The sequence below is a fragment of the Solanum lycopersicum genome, chromosome 8, assembly GCF_036512215.1.
Source record: "Solanum lycopersicum chromosome 8, SLM_r2.1".
Taxonomy (NCBI): Eukaryota; Viridiplantae; Streptophyta; class Magnoliopsida; order Solanales; family Solanaceae; genus Solanum; species Solanum lycopersicum.
Window position 1 is genome coordinate 63,957,953 of NC_090807.1, and position 24,690 is coordinate 63,982,642.

Sequence of the window (24,690 nt, forward strand, 5' to 3'; positions counted from 1 at the left end):
ACTCCTTAGTGGAACAAATCATGTAGAAATTTTTAGAAAAAATTATTTTATACGTATATAAGAATAAGAATATTTTTATATTTCCCTTAATGGCTGCTTTCTATAGTACAAAAATTCAACTATATATAGCCTTTACATTTCATCATTTCTCATCCACTTCCTTTTGAATAATTTCTTAGTAATTTTGAAATTTTTATCATAAGATATGGTTTTCAATAATAGCCATTGTATAATTTTTCTACTTGTGACAATTATAATTTATCCTTCAATTTGTTATGGCCAAGAAGCAAATTCCCTTTATAGTAGAGCTACTTATTATGGCAGCCCTGATTGCTATGGAACCCCTAGTATGTGTAATTTTCCCCTCAATAATTTCATCGTTTTTTCTGTGTCTACGCGCGATAGATATATATACTTATACATGCGTGTAGTCGTGGCAAATGAGACTGTATAGATTGAGTTTAATTTAAACAGGTTAAAAATAAATTGAAATGTTATAGTTACACAATCTCGTTTTCTAATAGATATCGATTTTAAGCAATATTTTATGTTAATTATGTTATGATATGTTATAATTAAGGTTAATAATAAGATAATCAACCTTATTAGTATTGTTGTAACAAAAATAAAACAGGTGGAGCTTGTGGATTTGGTGAATATGGAAGGAAAATTTATGATGGCAAAGTGAGTGGAGTCTCTAGGCTCTACAGGAATGGAACTGGATGTGGTGCTTGCTATCAGGTATATTCATTATATTATAATACTATATACTTTAGTCGTTTTAATTTGTTTAAGGTTATAACGTTTAAAAATATTCTTTATTTTTTTAAATTTTGTATCAAATTAAAATAAAATATTCTTAATTGAAATAAAAAGAATAGGTAGCAACTTTTCTAAACATAATTATTCGTTTAGCTAGTTTAAACTTCAAAAATTAAAAAGTAATGAAAGTGACACCCACATAACCATATACAAGTGTACCAAATAACCTTTAAAAAAACACATTTATGTCATTTATATGTTAATTAAAATGGCATAAATAAGCCAATTTTTTAATAGGTGGCGTAGATGAAACTTTTCTCAAAGTTTGATGACATATTTAATTTTTTTTCTTTTTGAAAAATAATTCAATTAAGGACGTGATCAAATCATAATTTACCACATGTCAAAAATAATTTTGCAAAACCAGAATTATTTTTTGTTAACAAGTAATGACATGGATGAGCCTTTTCTCAGAGGGAAATGACATAGATGAGCTGAACTTTTAACGGATTAGAGCCTTTTCTCAAAGTTCGATGACATATTTAAGTGTTTTCCTACGGTAAATAATTACAGTTGAAAATAAAATGAATAAATAATCATTTAGATTAATGCATGGATATCTCACTCTCTTTAAGAAGATTCAAGCTCACTTCAACATTATAATCTGCACCGATCCAGCAGTATATCTTTAAAAAGTTTTTTTTTTCGGAATCTTTATTTATCTTTTTCAAAAAATTGAATCAAAAACACGATTTTTCCATTCATTTTTCCCGCAAAACACATGTTGGAAAACAGATTCTCGCGCTTCCTAATTTTTTTTTTGCAAACGTACAACAGGTTAGGTGCAAGGTACCAGGTCATTGCACAGATGAAGGTACAAAAATAGTTGTAACAGATCATGGTGAAGGTGACCATACAGATTTCATACTAAGTGTACGTGCTTATTCAGACATGGCTACCTCAGGAATGGCTAATCATTTGTTGGCTTATGGAGTTGTTGACGTTGAATATCGAAGAGTACCTTGTACATACTATGGTTATAATTTAATGATTAAAGTTCATGAACATAGCAGATTTTGTAACTATTTGGCTATTGTACCAATATATCAAAGTGGTGCATTTGACATTGAAGCTGTTGAGGTTTGGCAGGTAAGACGCGAATTCAAAATTTAAATTTTATTATTCTGAGTCATAAAATGAATTTTGTTAGAAATAAATCCTCCACTTGGTATATATAAACTATGTGATATTATATGTTACATTGTAAATGATATACATATACCCTCCGTCGTATTTTTGGGAATTCATGTCCATGTAGTTCAAAAACTAGAGTATATATATATTTTTTATACTAACGAATATACACGTGTCATAATCTTATCCACCTACCGACATTTATTAAATATCGGATCGATGAATAAGATTGTGTCACGTCTCCCTATTTAGTCTTCATTTAGAGTGAAGGGCATATATGCTTGAGTTTTTGTATAGCGAGGGCACTAATGTCCAAAAGTACGATGAATGGTAACTGCGTACCATTTAGATAGTTTGACGTTATATTTATCTTTTTTCCCTTTAAAATATAAAAAAATAAACAGATGAAGTAGTTCATAAAGATATATCGTCTATTTTATATATATATATATATATATATATATATATATATATAAAAGGAAAACAAATCTTATCTTATTTTATAAATATATAATAAAAATTTTCGATGAAGTTGTTTAATTTCATTATATGCCAAAGGGAGCCAAAAAAATATTTAGATCCAGTCATCCACCTATATATAGTATATATTGGTAATTCTCTCTCATTATTTGTTTAACTAGTACGATTGCTAAAGTATTAGCTAAACTATAGAGTTGGTTTCTAAGTTGATTACTCAACTAATAGTTATTATTTCAAAAAAATTGTTATTTTGTCAAAAAGAAAAAAAAATAGAATCAAAATGAGTGAACTTCTAGATAACAACTATTAGTTGAGTAACGATTTCTCAAATCTACTCCTAAAAGATTATATATATCTGCATGTAACGTACAAACATTGCATATATTGTGAAATTAGTAACGTGAAAAAAATAAGACGATGATGGTATGTATGTATGTATGTGTAGGCTGATTGTAAGGAATGGAAGGGCATGAGAAAGGCCTATGGAGCAGTATGGGACATGCCAAATCCACCAAAAGGATCACTCACTTTCAGAGTTCAAGTTAGTGTTAATGGGGAAGCAACTAAATGGGTACAATTGGCTGATGTTTTACCTGATCAATGGAAGGCTGGCATTGCTTATGACACATACCTTATGCTAGACTAAATAGTTACTATGTTGTATAATGTCATGTGGCTTGCAAAGTGCTTTATTTAGAAATTTATCAAATAAAAAAAATCATACAAGATTTAGTAAAATTTGTAATGTTGTAGGGCATGCATGTATTGTAGTGATCTTTTTCTTTTTTTGTGTGTGTTTGATATAAATAAATTAGTCATATGTAAAATTTGCATGTGTTTCTCTATTATACTCTAAGTCAATAAAACTAGAAATCATGTCTAAATAAACTGTATACTAAACTATTACTCTCTTTGTTATAATTTACGTGACATATATAAAATTTTGAGATTAGATAAATCTATCTTCGATAGTAAATTTTTCATATATCTATTACACATGTAGCTCATTAACCACTTTGACTCTTTGCCTAAATTACACATGGCTTTATATGTTTTTGAAGTATATAAAATGCAAAGGCACTAGGTTTTTGTTAGGTTCTATAATCTTCCAAATTGATGGTGATTGCTAAAATGTTAAGGTGGATGCTCTTCAAAATTAAAATCAAATAAGTTAGAACCAAGTAATTTGTTTGGAGCGGAAAAATAGAATTGACTGAATTAATAAATGAGTGGGTCAGAGGTTTTTGAGGGTTGGATATAAGTTGTGTCAAGTTGATCGTAATAATAAGTTGAGAATATATCTACTTCCTTTAATCAGCTAGGGTCTATCGAGAATAATCTCTTGATCTTATCTTAAGGTAAGGATAAAGTCAATATACACTTTACCCTTTTCATATCTCGCTTATGAAATTACACTAAATATATTTATTTAACTCGCCCAAAAATTATTTAAACAGATTGAATACGTATCATCTTTTGATGAAATAATTTTAATAATTGAAATGAACAAAATGAAATTAATAATAATGTGCATTTGGTTTCCACTGTCCATAGTGGAGAAGAAACGTGGCTCCTAATATAAATCTCCACTCCTTACTAATTTCACTATAAAAGTGAGATTTTTTTTCACTTAATTTTTATCATACAGATTAAAGTCTTCAATTAATTGGTAATTAATTTGTGAACGAAATAAAAAATGGATCATTCACTTAAATATTCTTGCATTTTTATGTGCATGAATATTATGCTTATGCCAGCATTATCCTATAGCCAAACCTAGTTTTTTAATTAACTACTTCTACACTTTTTTTAAAAAAAAGTCAAAAATGCCTTTGTATTATCGTAAAAGATCTAAATATATCCTTCATTCATCTATTTTATAAAAAATACTCATGACTAACGTTGAACACTTGAATATCACATTATGATATTGTTCAGGAGCATTTTTAACCCTTTTTTTTATATATTTTTTCAAATTAAAAAAAAAGACATATGAATATCACATATTAATTAAACACGAAATTTTCGTCGATTATTACTTTAATAATTGTTTTAACATTAATTTTGATGTATGTGTGCATGTGGTTATGGAGACTATGGTAAAGATGTGAACAATGGTGAAAGTGTGCACAGCCTCTAGGTTTCTCTACACAAATGGAGCTGGTTGTGGTGCATGTTACCAGGTACGTACCTACTTATTTCATTTTTATCGACAATATAATTATATCAGTAGCGTGTTATCTTTTAGGTGACATGATATATTACATGCATTGTCGCGGTGTCTATTGAAATTAAGCCCCTTTAATATTTCAGTCAAAGTTTAAAGTTTTATTTCACTAACAATATGAAACACAATGAGATGTAACTCAAATTGGGAACCAATAATAATTGATGGGATTATAGTAATAAGTTACCTGGTATATATAAGCTCAAATTATAATCGTCTAGTATGTTTGATCAAATTTTTAAAATTAGCTTAGTTTGAAAAAGAAATCGTGAAAAATATTTTATGTTTAACTAACTAAATTCAAAAATACTTTTTAAATATATCAAAGTAATTAGGAGTAGTATTAATATGTTACAAATATACTTTTTTTTTTCAATTAATTTTGATGTGATTACAGGTTTGGCAACTCATTTATGTGGAAAAGAGTTTCTTGTGGTTATGGTGGAAATCTTATGGTTAAAATTCATGAACATAGCAAGTATGCTAATTATCTTGCTGTTGTTGTATTGAACCAAGGTGGTGCAACTGATCTACTACAACAAAAATAATCATTAACGGTAATTAATTTTTAATTTTCGCTAAATATATATTTTTAGCTGCAATTGTCACGCTTTGTATATGTTCCTTAAGCCTTTAGCGACACTGGTTCTAATGACACTTAACTAATGCCGGTAAAGAATTTAGCATTCTTTATTAATATCAATATTTAATGTCACTAAAAGTCATTTTTGTTGTAGTGTGATATCCATGCTGTCGAAATTTTATGAGGTATAAGATCTACGTATATTCTATTTTTTCAAATTTTCTGATAAATTTTCACTGAATATATTGTCGTCGTAGGATTCGGTGTTACTAGCTAGGTTTACAATGAGTGTTAATATATGTGAGGCGTTATTTTTTGTAAGTTGTAGAAAGAATGACAGGCTTTTATATTTTAAAAAGTTTTGTTTTTATTTCTTCTTTTTACACTTAGATTAGAAGCTTTATATATATATATATATATAGAAAGAATTTTGTTTTTTATTTCTTCTTTTTACACTTAATTAGAAGCTTTATATATATATATATAACCACATAAATTTCATGCGTGTGTATATCTTGTCTTCTAATATAGTATATTAAAGTATCAAAATATTTTAGAAATTATATACCAGTAAAGAACATTTGATATTATAAAAGGATAAGTTAATATAAAAATATTGCTATTGAGATGTCTGATTAATTTATATTTATATTCGTTGGGGTTTAAACTAACTTTGATTATTTATTTCCTTAGAGTTTATGGGATTAAAAATAAAAGTTGAAGAGTTATTATAGATATTAGCCTATATATTTCGTCTTTTACTTTTACATGGTACTTAATTTTTTTTTAATTATATGGAGACGTGTTCCAATTTCTAGTTGAATTGGTCTGAACTTACCATCTAAGATATGGGTTAAAAATAAATTCCAATTAGATGGCCATAATATTTTAATGGTTTAATTACAGAAATTCCATCTTTTAGTTTATTTATTATTATTATTCCCTATAAGTTTTATAAATGTTCAAAAAATTTCATTTTCACACATCACATTAATGTATCTCGCAATCATATTAGTAAATCATGTATAAAATGTACATCGCACATCAGATTAGTTTTTCTCAAGCATCAGATTAGTGTATCTCGCGCATCAAATTAGTGTATCATGTATAAAATGTACATCAAATTAATGTATCATGTACAAAATATAATGTATCTTACTTAACGATCAATGTATCTCGCGCATTAGATGAATGGATCAGCGCTTATATTTATGTATCCGTTTTGAGGGATTATTGTAATTATAAACTTTTAAGGGATAAATTGTAATTTTACCTTAAAATATGTGATTTCTATAATTATCTCTTTTTTAATCATAAGAGAATTTATCTATTAATAGTTATTTGTTCTTAATTATCTCATTTATGTTTTGTGTTCGGTATGGAATGAATCATATTTTCTAAAAATAATGTGTTCTCGGAAAATAAATGAATTTTATAGTTTATTTTTTCATATTTGATTAATGAATAAAAAGTATTTTCTTATAGTGTTCGATTGGTAAAAAATACAAAACATATTTCAAGAAATTATAAAAGTAGATAAATTAAAAGTCTAACGATCAAATAATTAATTGAAACATTCCTGTGTGACATAATTTAAATTCACAAACAATGAGCTGTCGACAAGGTTTTAAGATAATATATAGTATTATTTTCTCTAGTATTGATTATGTGATCGATAAATTTTCTATTTAATTTGTTTTGAATAAAATGACATTTTTTCTTTGAAAACGATTTAATTATCATATTCCTAAAAACAAATTTTATCAAAACGCTCAATCATCATTCATTTAAATCAAAAGGCATGTAAAATTCTTATCACCACTCATTTAGAAGATAACATTGACAGTTTAAACTCAAAAATCTTCATTATTTCTTAAATAAATTCGTATACAATTTTAAACACTGCTCTTTTCATTACGTATTAATTGTTCACCTTAATTACTTTTAAAAATTAGGAAAAAATGTAAATTAAAGAGTACACTTTTTATTTGTGATATTTTTTCAAAAAGGTGGGTATGAGAAAAAATTGATAACTAATATAAAACGGAACGAGTATTTTATTAAATAGCGTACGGACGCGGCAAAAGAAGGTACTAAACATCCATTGATTTTGAAATAATGACAATTTCTAGCACAAAGTATAGTTAAATTTAAAATGGGATTTAAATAATCATCATTAATTAGCTGTTGTTGCTTCAAAGAAGATGCTAATCAAATTCTAAACTTATCTTAAAATCAGAAAAAAGAAGTTTTCTTTTTTTCTTTTTCGTGATGTTATCCATAGTTTATACAAATTTAGTCAAAAACTTTGAATATTTCTTTTTTCAAATAAAATAATTAAGACTAATACAAAGTTGGCCATATAGTCAATACCTGCCCCTTGTAACACACAACTATAAATAAACAACTTTATTATCTCTACATTTCTCATAATCCAAATTAACACTTCTTTACATTTTTTGCTTAAAAAAAATGGCTATCTCTTTCAATAATTGTTCCACTTTTATGATATGTATAATTTTACTTTTGCCTACATTTTCTTTTGGTACTGAAAATTATTATTCTAAAGCTACATTTTATAAGACCTCTGATGGCAAAGGAACACCTAGTAAGTCACATTTAATTTTTAGTTATTAATTTAAGTAACATTTGATTAATTTGCAACATATATTTGATCAGCTGGAGCTTGTGGTTATGGAGAGCATGGAAGATATGTCAATGATGGTCTCGTTACCGCCGCGTCATGGAAGCTCTATAAGAATGGAGTTGGATGTGGTGCATGTTATCAGGTATATAGAAACGAATTCAGAATTTGAACTTTATAGATTCGAGCGTAGGATGTTATAATAGTAGTACTACATTTGGTTTACTAGATTACGTACGTTGGAAATACATATTATTTATTTATATAAATGAATCAATAACATATATACTATGGGCTAGCCCACTCCATCCGGGCTAACTCATACAGGTTTCGACATTTTATGGGTCAGGCCGGGCTAACCCATTTTTTTGTGTGGGATAGAAAATGATCGGCCTAACCCACAAGTACGTGAGCTACAGGCTTGCCGGGCAAGCCCATTTTTTTGTGTGGGTCAGGAAATGACCGGCCCAGCCCACAAGTATGTGGGCTACCGGCTTGCCGGGCTAGCTCAATTTTTTAAAACTTATATTATTTTTAGAATTATTAAATTATAAATTATAATTTAAAAATATTATCATAAATATTGACAAAATTTTTTAAAACTTATATTATTTTTAGAATTATTAAATTATAAATTATAATTTAAAAATATTATCATAAATATTGACAAAAAAATAGTAGATGATGTTAATGTTACTACTTTTTAATCAATCCACAAATAAAATTATCTTTATAATATTTATTAAGTTTTTTTTTCAAGTAAAAGTAATATTAACCTAATTGTTTTGAGTTTGGACTCTCTTTAATTTTAATTTTTAATATTATATTATATTTTTTAATTAATTTTTACTAGCCCACGGGCCGGCCCTATCGATATTTCTCAAACCCCACAAATCAGCAGACTTATACAGGCCGGCTAAAAAGCCCTATTCACATGTTGGCTTCAAAAATAGTAGCTCAGCCCTATTAAATCTTGGATTAAGCCAGATCGGCCCCACAGCCCTAGCCCATATATTGACTGCTCTAATATGTACATATGACTAGTTTAAAAAGCAAGTTGTAAACATGAATTGTCTACACAACTTCAATTAAATTCGAATCGATATAAGTTATATATAAATTATATATATATTGGGGAGTTACCAATTTTATCAGGTAAAACAATTTCTAATATTTGTCATTACGATTTACTTGTAAATTACCTTATAGTTATCGCGTATATGAATATTACAGGTGAGGTGCAAGGACGAGGCATTATGTAGCAACGAGGGTGTTAAGGTGTTAGTGACTGACAGTGGTGAGGGGCCTGGAACTGACTTTATTCTCAGCTCAGATGCATTTGCTAAAATGGCTAAGCATCCAAAGCTAGCTCACATGTTGTTCCCAAAGGGAGTGGTTGATGTTGACTACAAAAGAGTTTCTTGCAAATATGGCAATCTCAAAATCAAAATTAATGAACATAGCAACTATCATGGCTACCTTGCTATATTCCTATTTAACAATGGTGGTTATGCTGATATCATAGCAATTGAAATCTACGATGTATGTATATGTATATCCTCTCATTTTTTAAAATTATTTTCAAAACACTTTTATCTAAACACGTAACGTAAATGATATATACAGGTAAAAACCTACAAATGGATACCGATGAGGAGGTCATATGGAGCAGTTTTTGATTTGGCAAATCCACCAAAGGGAGATCTTAAATTAAGGATTCAAATAAAAGAAGGTGAAAAGACCAAATGGATTAACTCAGACAAAACTGTGATTCCAGATTATTGGAAACCTGGCTCTATTTATGAAACTGATGTTCAGATTCCTTGAACAAATACAAAAAAAAGAATTAAAAAAATTGTCAATTTATATATACTGTGGTTTGGAGTCAAATAAAGTTAATAATTTGTCCAGGGTTATCAGCAGCCATTGTAGTTTTATTTACCAAATGTTTGTGTTAATAAGGCTGACCAAATTAAATTCGTGTAAAAATAAATAAACTACAAGTTTTAATGTACATATGAATGTCCATGTCTATTTATTATCATATTGCATTCTATATTTGTAAATTTAATTTTAACACTTGTGTTATATGACTCGGTACATTTAATCATACATGTTATTGTAATTCTTTTATGTAGTAATATGTTTTGTACCTTGGACTATGTTTAAAACTATATGATGTAACGATGCAAGTATATCTTTAATCAACATATATAAATTATAAATAGAAAATCTTTGATCCCTTTATCATTGATAATTAGTAGTCATATACGCGTTAATTATAAATAAATCATGATGACAAATATTAGAAATTTACCTGATAAAATTGGTAATTTTCCCAGGAAGAGAGCCCCAACGCTTTTTTTTTATCAGCCAAACAATTTCTCCTACTTCAATAGGAAGCATCAACAGATATTTTGTCAAGTCTCAACGTTACAAAATCAGAATGGTGATTAAGAAAATCAAGATGACAGCCACCAACACGGGCTGCGTGAATATTTTGCCTTTTGTCTTACCAGCTTCTGTAACTACATGAATAGACGGTACGGTGCAAGGGGCCACGATCTTCAATTGCCGCCTTACCGTTATTTTAAACTACTGTATAATGTAAGACTATCAAAATTGACATCAAAACGACTATATGTATATACACATGTTCAAAGATGATCGCAGATGGCATTGGTGAACTCAGTTGTTGTGGCAGTTCCTCCAAGATCGCCTGTTCGGTACTTCCCCTCTGCAATTGTTTTTAGGATGGCATCTTGGATGCGATCAGCTTTATCATGAAGCTCTAGATGACGAAGCATAGAGACTGAACTCAAAAGCAAAGCAGTTGGATTCGCCAAATTCTGCACACATAATTTTCTTTTTGGATCAATAAATACGATAAAACAGGGGTGCAATGCCTAATGAATGGCAGATGAACAAGAAAGTGCACTACATTTTAAAAAATAGATGTGTGTCGAGCATACACTGTTTACATCCTTATTTCATATTCCAATTTAAAGTGTGGTCTTCATCATAGACACCAAAAAAATTTCAGATAAAGAATCTTCTAATTAAGACCAGAATATACTTCTCAGTTGATTCTCAATCAATATTCAGTCTTATAAAGGGAAAAAACAGGGACCTAGGATACACCAATATGGAAAAGGAAAAAGATCTTTTTTTAAAAAGGGGCAGCTTAGTACAAGAAGCATCCCATGTTAACGCAGGGTCTGGAGAACAGTCACACCCAAGAGGGTGTAACGCAGGCAGCCTACACCAACAAGAGCATCAGTGGCTGATTCCACGGCATGACCTATAGGTCACACAGAGGCAACTTTACTGTTGCTCAGAACTCCCTTTGTTCCAAGGTAAAATATTAGTATTCTCTATTCTTGGTGTGTACGGAAAGCAAAGCACATGATAATACAGTAACACTTCAACTCATTTCCTATGACCGATAGGTCACACAGAGGCAACTTTAATATCGCTCAGAACTCCCTTTGTTCCAAGAGAAAGGATAGCTGTAACATATTAGTATTCTTATTCTTGGTGTGTAAGGAAAGCATGATATACAGTACCATCTCCCCTTATTTCCTATGTCGCCGATATGCTTTGCTACTTCAGTAGAAGCACACATGCAAGGATGTACATGAGTTAATTAGGTACCACAGATATTAGTAAAAGGTTTTATGGCTGCCCATTTCACTTCATCTTGACATAGTAGTAAACAGTAGCGATGGAATTTTGTTGGGGGGTTCAAATAGGACTGGACTACACCATCCTTTAACAAAATATACACAAACATAAATTGTTTTTACAAAGCTTCTGGAAAAACATTGCTTTAAAAAATGTTACAAGAGTTCAGATTTTTCACTATTCAGCTACAGTACAAATTAGCAAAACAGTACTGATACAGATGTGTATCACAAAAAAATAAAAAAAATGACTAAATGAGGCAGGGCAAGGTGAGTCAAGGATTGCCCTGCCCCGCCTCATTGCCATCCCTGGTAGACAGAAAGTGGCTGTCTTTTCTTAAAATAGGTTAGTATGTTAGGTGTCCTCGTCAGTTTCTAACTTTCCACAAACTAAATCACCATCTATTGACAGATTTTATTCCCAACTCTATACAACAACATACCAAGAATAATCACACAAGTGAGGCATGGGGAGTGTGGTGTGTATGCAGCCTTACCCCCACCCTGAGAAGGTAGAGAGGTGGTTTTCGATAAACCCTCGGCTCAAGTGAAGCATAACAAAAATCAAGTAGGTAAAACAAATGTAGTAATTAGTGAAGAATCCACAAGGAAAACAATGGAGAAGAGACCAGTAGCAACAACAAATCATAAAATAACTTAAGGGAGGCAGTAATTGAAGAATAAGATAGTATGAGTATAGTAAAAACAATAATGATAAATACTATACACCACTCAACTTCCTACAAACATTCTATCCTAATCATCGACCTCTAAATTTTCCTATAGGGTTAAGTCCTGGTAAGCTACAAATGTGTTTTGTTCTATCTAATCACCTATCCTCAATACTTCTTAAGCCATCCCAATCTAAAATAACGTATCCATCCTAAATAGCATTAAGCCAAGAATTATTTGAACATTGTTTGATCCAATCCCTTGGGAGACTATTTTTCTATACTATCTTTGACACACTACAGCTTCTTTTATAGTGTGTTTGCCTCATCAGTACCGAAGTAGACTAAGCATCACTATGTATTCATTGTGCATTAATTATTGCTAATAAGATTGAAGGACATCCAAATGAAAAAGAAAATACTCTTCGTATAGTCCCACATTAATAGACAGCAAGCTGATTTAGCACACCCGATGTGAGTGCAACATTACATCAAAAAAAAAGTAAATAATAGCAGCTGCAGCTTGAACAATACAACGCGGAAACATAAAGTTATGTTTTTAAGATAAAGATAAAAAACACAAAACATATACATACACAGTCACATACATATGTGTATATACATTCACATACACATATACATATTTATATATATATATATATATATGTATATATGTGAGAGTGTGTAAGTTGAACACAGTTAAATATAAATAAAAGTTGAATGGAGTGAAATAGAACTGTCTGAATATCTTTGAATCACTAAGTAAACATTGAAAATTTGTGGAACTCTACAAGATATGTTCAATTCTAGTTGGTACTTTACAAACTGTGTTCAACTCAAATTAGGATTTTTGGAGGCTACTCAATCTCAAACCCTAGTTTATGCCTATATAAAGGGTACTAAGGCATCTCAAAAATTTCCTAAGGAGATCAAGATCTCAAAATATTCCACAAAAGTCATGGTCTCATGGAATATTCATATAGATGTCAAATCTAAATCATCCTAGTTCGAGAAATACGCCACTAACGGCCCTCAAATCATGATTTTATTAATCAAGATTGTGAGTACAAATATGTTTCTCCCTTGATTCTCTTCTCAAAAGATTTATCCATGATTTGAGGGTCGTTAGTGGCGTATTTCTCGAACTAGGATGATTTAATTTGACCTCTATATGAATATTCCATCAAATTGTAGAATATTCAAGATTTTGATCTTTAAAATACCCAATAGTTTATGAGAATATTTTGAGATGTCTTTCAAGGGAATTTAGCACCCTTTAGATAGGCATGAACTAGGGTTTAGGCTTTAGTAGCCTGTAAGAATTCTAATTGAAAATGAACACACCTACTAGAGGCCCAATTCGAATTGAATACATCTTGTGGAGTCCCACAAAATTTCAATGTCTACACACTATTTTATCTATCATCAACGTTACGAAATGACAAGAAAATTTGACTTCTATTTGAAAAGTTATACAAGAAGTCAGAAGATACCCACAAATAATTGATTGAACTTGGTAATAGTTAATGGTTAAATGAGATACTGATACTGATCACAGAAGCATCAAGCTATAAGAATTAAGAGTAAAGCAATAATCGCATGGGACATGATATCCTATTTGAATACAGACCTTTCCAGCAATATCAGGTGCTGAACCATGCACAGCCTCAGCAAGGGCAATACCTCCCTCGCCAATATTGCAACTGTAAGAGAAATCATCATTAGGGGAAAAAAATGAGAAAATGAACTCAAATTAAACATCAGATACGTTAAATGAAAAAAAAAAAGGCATACCTTGGAGTTAAGCCCAAACCACCTATCAAACCAGCACAAAGGTCACTGATTATGTCACCATAAAGGTTAGGCATCACCAGAACATCAAAAAGTGCTGGATTTTTCACAAGCTGTACACATGAAAAGGAAGTATGTTATTTCATCACATATTTCTAGATAGTATTTCTGAAACTTTAGAATGACGCTTGGTCCAATACTGTTAGACATTTCATTGAACTTATCGAAGTTGTTCATTAAGATAAACATGTATAGTACTGAACTCGCAATAAAGTGATTGGTCTTTGATCATACCATCATACAACAATTGTCAATGACAACTTCCTCATACTTTATCTCAGGGTACTTTTCTGCGACCTCTCGGCAACACTGGACAAGAAGAAAGAAAGTGAACAACATATATTGGTTAATAAAACATAGAATTATATTGAGACGCCAGACATAAGGATAGACCTTAAGAAAAAGACCGTCTGTCTTTTGCATGATGTTGGCTTTGTGAATTGCAGACACTCTCTCTCTTCCATGGGTCTTGGCATAGTGAAATGCATACTCTGCAACCCTTAAACTTGCTTGACGGGTAATGATCTTGAGACTTTCAACCACACCTCTTACTACCTGATAATAAATGCAAATGAATTTGAAGAACTCAAGAATAAGCAATTTTCTATTAAATAATAAAGAAAGATACTTACTTGATGTTCAAGACCGCTGTACTCTCCTTCAGTGTTCTCTCTAATAGTGATGAGATTCACATCATCATAGCGAGTCTTATATCCAGGAAGGCTGTAGCAAGGTCTGACATTGGCATATAGATTTAACTCCTTCCTCAATGTAAGGTTCAAGGAACGATGACCTTTTCCAATAGGAGTGGCCATTGGCCCTTTCAAACCAACCTTATTCCGCCTCACTGATTCAAGACTTTCCCATGTTAGAAAGCTGTTGGTTCTAGGGTCTATATCCGTCCCCACATAGTGTTCTTCCCATTCAATTGGTACCTCAGCAACCTTGAATATCTGTAGTTTTAAATAGGATTTAGCAATTTATGACCCCAGAATTAATGAAGTACCAGAAACCCTAGCTCCAACGAAGTCAGAGGCGGATATAGAGTAACGATACTGAGTTCATCTGAACTCGCGCTTACGACTTTGAGCATATACCTATGTTTATGACTTCACAAAAAATAGCAAATAGTAGATACGAACCTATGATTTTAAAATACAGTTGAGTCAATGTTAAAAAACTTAAAAGTTGAACCCTTAAAACTTAAATGTTGGATTCGTCACTGAGGGAAGCAAATCAACTTTCATTATTGTGGACAATCTAGAAGAAAAATGTCTAGAAAAATAGTAGAATCTAACCAACCATAATGCCCGTGAACCTCTAAGCAGGATTAGCAGAAGAACTCTTTGTCCCACATCGTTGCACAATTAATAAGGACAAGATATTTACTTGTCCATTTCATTCCTAAATGATTCGACTTGCTGATAAGAGCATCCGAAATATAATCAACAAGGAAAATAGCCTATTAATTCATCCAATAAAGAAAAAAGAAAAGCTATATAGCCATGGTACCAAAAATGCATTTAATCTTCCTGCAGCTATGAGTGACTATGACTTAGTACGAGTGTCAAACTAATCACAACAACAGCATACCCAATGTAGTCCCACAGATAGAGTCTGCAAAGGTTAGTATATACCCAGCCTTGCCCTTACCTTCCACAAAAGAGGCTTTATCCCTAGGACCAAAGCACAACAACAACATACCTCTGTATTCCCACAAGTTGAGTCTTACAAAGAAAAAAAACTTGCAACAGACGCACAAGTGGAAATTTCAACCCCTATGAGGAAAGATTACTGCATTATCTCAGCCTTACTCGCATCATAAATAAAAAAGACAAATGATGATACTACAAAGTCTAGCTTATTTCAACATTCGGCATTAATTATGAAAAGGTAGAATTTCACGAGTGCTACAGCCTACAAGGAGCAAAACCGGAGGTTCAACCTAGCAAGTACTATCTAATATTCATATGTGCAAATTTATTACAACTTCCATACAGATAATTGATGAACAGTAACAATATGAAGCAAACAACGGTACAAACTTCTAATAACCAGCATCTAACTCTATATATCTATATATATATATATATATATGGAAACAACAAGATAAAGGAGAACAAGTATTCGCGAAGAAGCAGACCTGCCTGACGGACTCGGCGATTTCAGGTCCAATACCATCGCCGGGGAAAAGAGTAGCGCGGATCAAGTCGGAATTGGATTGGGAAGTGAAGGTCCGATCGAAAAACCTAACAGAGGGCGCAACTGCATGAGGTCGGCATCGAAGGAGTCTTTTTGCAATCTGAAGAGCCATAGTAGATCTTAGAGTTGCAGAATTTTGTTAAAATGTTAAAGGGAGACGAAGGTGGTAAATGAAAGAGAATAGACGCTTGCGACCTACCATCGGAGGATCCAAACCCAAACTTAAGGACCCGTTTGACCCAAAGGAGTACTTCGGAAAAACTTGGGTAGCGTTTGGTTATAATATTTGTCAAATATTAAGTTTCTAAATCAAAAGAAATTATACTACAAAATATAAAATAATTACATAATATTAAGAGATAACTATTTATGATATTTTTCGATTATTTTGGGTGAAAAGGTATTTTTTGAATTTGTTAGTAACATCCATTGATTTTGAAACAATGACAATTTCTAGCACCAAAAGTGTTGTTACAAATTTGGTCAAAAACTTTGAATATTTCTTTTTCAAATAAAATAATTAGTCAATACCTGCCCCCTTGTAAAACACAGCTATAAATAAACAACTTTATTATCTCTACATTTCTCATAATCCAAATTAACACTTCTTTACATTTTTAGCTAAAAAAGAAAAGAAATGGCTTATCCTTTCAATAATTGTTCCACTTTTATGATATGTATAATTTTACTTTGGTACTGAAAATTATTATTATAAAGCTACATTTTATTAGACCACTGATGGCAAGGAACACTTAGTAAGTCATATTTCATTTTCAACTTTTTTTTCCTTTTATTAATAGAGTGATTAAAATTAACATTTGATTAATTTGCATCATATTTTTATCAGATGGAGCTTGTGGTTATGGAAAGCATGGAAGAAATGTCAATTGATGGACTCGTCGCACGTCATGGAAGCTCTATAAGAATGGAGCTGGGTGTGATGCATGTTATCATGAGAAATGGATTCAGAATTTTAAATTTCATAAATTTGAGTTGAGGATCGATATTATAATAGTAATACTCCATTTATTTTATCAAAATATATATTATTTTATTCTTTTTAAATATAAAATGCTCATACATATAAATGAATGTATAACATATAGACATATGACTAGTTTAGTAAAGAGCAAATGGATTAATTCAGATAAAACTATGATCCCAGATTATTGGAAACCTGGCTCAAATTATGAAACTGATATTCATATTCCTTGAATAAATATAAAAAATGTGTGACATAAAATTGTTAACATATATATATATGGTTTGGAGTCAAATAAAGTTCATATTTGTCTAGGGTGATCAGCAGTAATTGTGGTTTTATTAACCAAATGTTTGTGTTAATAAGGCTGATCAAATTAAATTCGTGTAAAAATAAATAAACTATTAATGAAATCGTGTTATATGCAGGTTGTCTTCGTGAAATTTCATTAAATTGTAATACTTTGATACTTACATATAAATCATAGAATCTCATGGACCATATGGTATTTAAGAAAATATTATAAACTCGTATACCTGAGCATCTTGTTTTGTCCCTAATGTGAATGTCCGTGTCTATTTATCTAACCATATTAATTGCCATTTTGCATTCAGCATCAATATGTATAGCTATATTTGTAAATTTAATATATGACACCGTACATTTAATCATAAATGTTAGTGTGATTCTTTTATGCAGGAATATGTTTTATACCTTGGACTATGTTTAAAACTATATTATCATTAAGATGTAACGATGCAAGTATATCTTTAATCAATATATGGAGTGTATTATAAATAGAACATCTTTGTTCCCTGATGGAAAAGATAGGAAGAGAGCCCCAACGCTTTTCTTAAAAAAAAGGTAGACTACACAATCAGCCAAACAATTTCTCCCAGTTCAATTCAATAGGAAGCATGAACAGATATTTTGTCCGTCACAAAATCACAACGGTGATTAAGAAAATCAAAGATGACAGCCACCAACAAAGGCTGCGTGAATATTTAGCCTCTTGTGATACCGGCTTCTGTAAATATGTAAATACATGAATAGACGGTACGGTGCAAGGGGCCACGATCTTCAACAACTACTTCGTGCTGATTTTTCAATTGCCGCCTTACCGTTATTTTTAACTATTGTATAATTTAAAAAATTGACATCAAAATGACTATGTATTATACACATGTTCAAAGATGATCGCAGATGGCATTGGTGAACTCAGTTGTTGTGGCAGTGCCTCCAAGGTCACCTGTTCGGTATTTCCCTTCTGCAATTGTTTTTAGGATGGCATCTTGGATGCGATCAGCTTTATCATGAAGCTCTAGATGACGAAGCATGGACACAGAACTCAAAAGCAAAGCAGTTGGATTCGCCAAATTCTGCATACATAATTTTCTTTTTGGATTAACAAATACGAAAAAACAGGGGGTGGGCATGCCTAATGAACGGCAGAGGAAGAAGAAAGTGAACCACATTTTGAAAAACGAATCTCACTAAACAACTGCCGTCTAAAACCTACCACATAAATATTCACACAGAGTACCTCTGGATGTGTGTCAAGCATACACTGTTTACATCCTTATTTCATACTTCAATTATGTGTGGTCTTCATCATAGACAAAAAAAAATTCAGATAACGCATCTTCTACTTAAGACCAGAATATATTTCTCAGTTGCTTCTCATTCAACATTCAGTTCTATTAAGGGGGGAAACAGGGACCTAGGACACAGAAAAGGAAAAAGATCTTTTTTAAAATAGGGGCAGCTTAGTACAAGAAGCATCCCAAATTAATGCAGGGTCTGGAGAACAGTCGCACCCAAGAAGGTGTAACACAGGCAGCCTACACCAACAAGAGCATCAGTGGCTGATTCCACCGCATGACCTATAGGCCATACAGAGGCAACTTTACTGTTGCTCAGAACTTTCTTTGTTCCAAGGTAAAATATTAGTATTCTCTATTCTTGGTGTGTAGGGAAAGGAAAGCACATGATAATACAGTAACACCTCACCTTATTTCCTATGTCGCAGATATGCTTTGCTACTTCACTAGAAGAACACATGCAAGGATGTATATGAGTTAATTAGGTACCACAGATATCAGTAAAAGGTTTAAAGGCTGCCCACTTCACTTCATCTTGACATTGAGGTAAACGGTAGGGATGGAATTTGGGGGAGGGAGGGGGGGAGATAAATCCATTTTAGTTCTTTTTCATCAGTGTATTAGTTGTTTGTTTGTTGATCTCCTTAGATGAAACTTCTGCAAACATAAATTTTTTTTACAAAGCTTCTGGAAAAACATTGCTTTAAAAAAATGTTCCAACAGTCAGATTTTTCACTATTCCAGCTACAGTACAAATTAGCAAAACAGTACTGATACAGAAATCTTCAAATTTTCTCAATTTTATCTTAAAATTTGAACAAGGCTAATTTTCAGATGTGCATCACTAAAAAAATAAAAAATGTTCAAAAAAGACTAAATGAGGCAGGGCAAGGTGAGTCAAGGATTGCCCCGCTTCACCTCATAGCCATCCCTGGTAAACAGAAAGTGGCTGTCTTTTCATAAAATAGGTTAATTTATTACGTGTTCTCATCAGTTTCCAACTTATCCACAAACTAAATCACCATCTATTGACAGATTTTATCCCAACTCTATACAACAACATACCTACTGTATAATCCCACAATTGAGGTCTGGGGATTGTGGTGTGTTCACAGCCTTACCCCCTACACTGAGAAGGTAGAGAGGTGGTTTTCGATACACACTCGGCTCAAGTAAAGGATAACAAAAATCAAGTAGGTAAAACAAATATAGTGAAGAATCAACACTGAAAACAATGGAGAAGAAAACAGTAACAACAGCAAATCATATAATAACTGAAGTAAAGGAAGCACTACATTGAAGAATAAGATAGTACGAGTGTAATAAAAACAATACTGATAAAGAACTAGACAAGACTTGACTGCCTACAAACATTCTATCCTAATCATTGACCTCTGAATCTTCCTATAGGGTTATATCCTCGGTAAGCTACAAATGTGTTTTGTCTTATCTAAACACCTATTACAATACTTCTAAAGCCATCCCAATCTAAAATAATTTATCCTCCTAAATAGCATTAAGACAAAATTATTTGAACATTGTTTGAACCAATCTCTTGGAGACAATATTTTTCTATACTAACTTTGACGCACTACACCTTATTTTATAGTGTGTTTTGCTCATCAGTATCAAAGTATACTAATCATCAATATGTATAGATTGTGCATTAGTCATTGCTAATAAGTTGAAGGACATTAATAGACTGCAAGCTTATTTAGCACACCCGATGCGAGTGCAACACTAGATCTAAAAAGTAAATAATAGTAGCTACAGTTTGAACTAAAGTTATGTTTTTAAGATAAAGATAGGAAACACAAAACATACACATAACACATACATATGTGTGTATACGGGCACATGCGCGCACGCGCGCGCGCGCACACACACAAACATATATATATATATGTACAATAGCCTGAAAATCATTGAATCACTCTTTCATCTAACATCAAAGTTAAGAAATGACACAAAAATTTGACTTCTATTTGGGGAGTGATACAAGAAGTCAGATACCCACCCAATAATTGATTGAACTTGGTAATAGTTGATGGTTAAATGAGATACTAATTACAGAAGCATCAGGCTATAAGAGTAAAAAAATCTTCTCATCGGACATGATATTCTATATGAATACAAACCTTTCCGGCAATATCAGGTGCTGAACCATGCACAGCCTCAGCAAGGGCAATACCTCCCTCGCCAATATTGCAACTGTAGGAGAAATCATCTTTAGGAAAAAAATGAGACAAAATGAACTCAAATGGGACATCAGATACGTATAATGAAAAAAATGGCATACCTTGGAGTTAAGCCCAAACCACCTATCAAACCAGCACAAAGATCACTGATTATGTCACCATAAAGGTTAGGCATCACCAGAACATCAAAAAGTGCTGGATTTTTCACAAGCTGTACGCATGAAAAGGAAGTATGTTATTTCACCAAATATTTCTAGATTTTATTTATGAAACTTTAGGATGAGGCTTGGTCCTATACTATTAAACTTTTCATTGAACTTATTCAAGGTTGTTCATTAAGATGAACATGTTTAGTACTGGAGTCGCAATGAAGTGATTGGTCTTTGATCATACCATCATACAGCAATTGTCAATGACAACTTCCTCATACTTTATATCAGGGTACTTTTCCGCGACCTCTCGGCAACACTGGACAAGAAGAAAGAAAGTGAACAACATATGTTGGTTGATAAAAAATATAATTATACTGAGACGCCAGACATAAGGATAGACCTTAAGAAAAAGACCGTCTGTCTTTTGCATGATGTTGGCTTTGTGAATTGCAGACACTCTCTCTCTTCCATGGGTCTTGGCATAGTGAAATGCATACTCTGCAACCCTTAAACTTGCTTGACGGGTAATGATCTTGAGACTTTCAACCACACCTCTTACTACCTGATAATAAATGCAAATGAATTTGAAGAACTCAAGAAATAAGCAATTTTCTGTTAAATAATAAAGAAAGATACTTACTTGATGTTCAAGACCACTGTACTCTCCTTCAGTGTTCTCTCTAATAGTGATGAGATTCACATCATCATAGCGAGTCTTATATCCAGGAAGGCTGTAGCAAGGTCTGACATTGGCATATAGATTTAACTCCTTCCTCAATGTAAGGTTCAAGGAACGATGACCTTTTCCAATAGGAGTGGCCATTGGCCCTTTCAGACCAACCTTATTCCGCCTCACTGATTCAAGACTTTCCCATGTTAGAAAGCTGTTGGTTCTAGGGTCTATCTCCGTCCCCACATAGTGTTCTTCCCATTCAATTGGTACCTCAGCAACCTTGAATATCTGTAATTTTAAATAGGACTTAGCAATTTATAACCCCAGACTTAATGAAGTACCAGACCCTAGCTCCAAGGGAGTTAGAGGCGGATATAGAGTATTGGTATTGAGTTCATTTGAACCCCGTGCTTACGATGCTGAGCATATCCCTATGTTTAAGACTTCACAAAAAGCAGCAAATAGTAGATACGAACCATGATTTTAAAATACAGTTGACTCAATGCTAAAAAACTTAAAAGTTGAACCCTTAAAACTTAAATTCTGGATTCGTCACTGAGGGAAGCAAATCAACTTTCATTATTGTGGACAATCTAGAAGAAAAATGTCAAGCAAAATAGTAGAATCCAACTAACCTTAATGCCCGTGAACCTCCAGGCAGGATTAGAAGGAGAACACCTATGTCACGCATCTTTGTACAATTAATTAGGACAAGATATTTACTTGTCCATTTCATTCCTAAATGATTCGACTTGCTGATAAGAGCATCCGAAACATAATGAACAAGGAAAGTAGCCTATCAATTCATCCAATAAACAAAAAAGAAAAGCTATATAGCCATGGTACCAAAAATGCATTTAATCTTCCTGCAGCTATGACTTAGTAGGATGTCAAAATAATCACAACAACAAATATCCAGTGTAGTCCCACAAGTAGAGTCTGCAGAGGTTAGTATACACCCAGCCTTGCCCCTCAGCCCAAAGCACAACAACAACATACCTCTGTATTCGCACAAGTTGAGTCTTACAAAGAAAAAAAAAACTTTAAACAGGCGACAAGTGGAAATTTCAACCCCTATGAGGAAAGGTTACTGCATCATCTCAGCCTCACTCGCATCATAAATAAAAAAAGACAAATGATTATACTACAAAGTCTATCTTATTTCAGCAATCGGCGTTAATTATTAATTATGAGAACGGAGAATTTCACGAGTGCTACAGCCTACAAGTACAGCCAGAGCCCAAACCGGAGGTTCAACCTAACAAGTACTATCTAATATTCAGATGTGCAAATTTATTACAACTTCATTGATGAACAGTAACAATATGAAGCAAACAACGGTATAATTACAAACCTCTAATAATCGGCATCTAACGATAGGTATGCAAATAACAAGAGAAAAAGGAGAACAAGTATTTGGGCGAAGAAGCAGACCTGCCTGACGGACTCGGCGATCTCAGGTCCAATACCATCGCCGGGGAAAAGAGTAGCGCGGATCAAGTTGGAATTGGATTGGGAAGTGAAGGTCCGATCGAAAAACCTAACAGAGGATGCAACTGAATCGGTGCGGCATCGTAGGAGTCTTTTCGCAATCTGAAGAGCCATTGTTTAGATCCTTCGAATTGCAGAAATGGTTGATGTAAAGGGAGTGGACTAATTTAACAAAGGGGAAAAAAAGGAAAAAGAATAGATGCTTGCGACCTACAAGCGGAGGACAAAACTCATCCAAACCCAAAATTAAGGACCCGTTTGACCCAAAGAATAAGAAAAAATTTTGGGTCATAATTCTGGTAAATATATTTGTTCAATATTTCAAGTTTCCAAATACTGGGGAAAAAAATAGTATTTGGATCAAGTACTAATATTTGAAAATTTAAAATAAATAAAAATTACCTCAATTTTTTATATTTTATAAAATTACCCATTATCTATTAATAATACAAGTATTTTGTTTTTCTCTCTTCCGAAAAGTTTGAGTGATAAATTTGAGATAAAAAGAACAATTAGTATTTCATGTTTATAATTATAACTGAATTAATAACAAGTTTGAGTATGTCATTAATGTATTGTTTTATTTATATTGTTGATTGCCCATTATATTGTAAGGTTATTTTTTAATGGAACACATTTATTGTGAAATGATGATATAAATATACGCAGAATTTTAATAATTTTTAAAATTTATGGATATATATCATTTTCTTTAAAGTAATTATTTTGTGTTTTGTTCCCCTCTGCCTATTATATCTAGACTACTTATCAGTTGGATTGAGACAAGGGTCTATCAGAAACAACATTCCTACCTAGCAAAGATAAGTATCAGTTGAATTGAGACGAGGGTCTATCAGAAACAACATTCCTACCTAGCAAAGATAAGGGTAAGGTTCGAGTATATTCTACCCTCTCCACGCTCATATGTATGGCAATGCTAAAAAGACTTAGGGCCCGTTTGGATGGGCTTAATAAAAGCAGCTTTAAAAAAGTACTTTTGAAAGTGCTGAAACTTATTTTTAAAATAAGCAGTTATGCGTTTGGATAAAAGTGCTGAAGTTATTATGCCAAACGTGAAAAGGGAAAAATGGAAGAAAGAGATATTAAAATAAGCAGTTATGCGTTTGGATAAAACAGCTTATAAGCTAAAAAAAAAAAAAAGCACCCCTACCCCAGCTTTTAACTTTTGGCTTAAAATAAGTTTTTTTCAACTTAAAATAAGTTATTTTGAGTATTGCCAAACAGTTAAATAAGTCAAAAACCAGCTTTTAAGTCAGTTTGACCAACTTTTAAGCT

At 32.1% G+C, this 24,690-nt stretch overlaps 4 protein-coding genes and 1 long non-coding RNA gene across 6 annotated transcripts; 3 read left to right on the forward strand and 2 right to left on the reverse strand.

Annotated features, from left to right (window-relative positions):
• On the forward strand, nt 1-3,324 carry LOC101247647 (expansin-like B1). Its single transcript, XM_004245775.5, has 4 exons — nt 1-347; nt 635-741; nt 1,600-1,911; nt 2,882-3,324. The coding sequence occupies exons 1-4, from the start codon at nt 206-208 to the stop codon at nt 3,080-3,082; spliced, it is 762 nt and encodes a 253-aa protein (XP_004245823.1). The 5' UTR covers nt 1-205; the 3' UTR covers nt 3,083-3,324.
• A 4,313-nt stretch (nt 3,325-7,637) lies between these two features.
• Nucleotides 7,638-9,904, forward strand: LOC101247353 (expansin-like B1). Its single transcript, XM_004245774.5, has 4 exons — nt 7,638-7,854; nt 7,926-8,035; nt 9,124-9,432; nt 9,517-9,904. The coding sequence occupies exons 1-4, from the start codon at nt 7,719-7,721 to the stop codon at nt 9,715-9,717; spliced, it is 756 nt and encodes a 251-aa protein (XP_004245822.1). The 5' UTR covers nt 7,638-7,718; the 3' UTR covers nt 9,718-9,904.
• Nucleotides 9,905-10,108: 204 nt separating this feature from the next.
• LOC101246460 (3-isopropylmalate dehydrogenase, chloroplastic) lies at nt 10,109-16,826 on the reverse strand. Of its 2 annotated transcripts, XM_019215252.3 has the most exons (8): nt 16,497-16,826; nt 16,239-16,397; nt 14,728-15,048; nt 14,489-14,650; nt 14,330-14,404; nt 14,039-14,148; nt 13,875-13,947; nt 10,109-10,739 (listed from the first exon to the last, which is right to left on the reverse strand). In XM_019215252.3, exons 1-8 carry the CDS (start codon nt 16,497-16,499, stop codon nt 10,548-10,550), a joined length of 1,095 nt encoding a protein of 364 aa, XP_019070797.1. In that variant the 5' UTR covers nt 16,500-16,826; the 3' UTR covers nt 10,109-10,547. The 2 variants fall into 2 exon arrangements, with proteins under 2 accessions (XP_019070797.1, XP_004245819.1); XM_004245771.5 differs by lacking the exon at nt 16,497-16,826 and having other exon boundaries at nt 16,239-16,489.
• A 56-nt stretch (nt 16,827-16,882) lies between these two features.
• Nucleotides 16,883-17,369, forward strand: LOC138338082 (uncharacterized). The gene is made up of 2 exons (XR_011211313.1): nt 16,883-17,052; nt 17,145-17,369. It is a non-coding gene; the product is annotated as an uncharacterized lncRNA (long non-coding RNA).
• A 787-nt stretch (nt 17,370-18,156) lies between these two features.
• Nucleotides 18,157-23,686, reverse strand: LOC101246168 (3-isopropylmalate dehydrogenase, chloroplastic). The gene is made up of 7 exons (XM_004245770.4): nt 23,338-23,686; nt 21,871-22,191; nt 21,631-21,792; nt 21,472-21,546; nt 21,180-21,289; nt 21,019-21,091; nt 18,157-18,658 (listed from the first exon to the last, which is right to left on the reverse strand). The coding sequence occupies exons 1-7, from the start codon at nt 23,506-23,508 to the stop codon at nt 18,467-18,469; spliced, it is 1,104 nt and encodes a 367-aa protein (XP_004245818.1). The 5' UTR covers nt 23,509-23,686; the 3' UTR covers nt 18,157-18,466.
• Between the last annotated feature and the right edge of the window lie 1,004 nt (nt 23,687-24,690).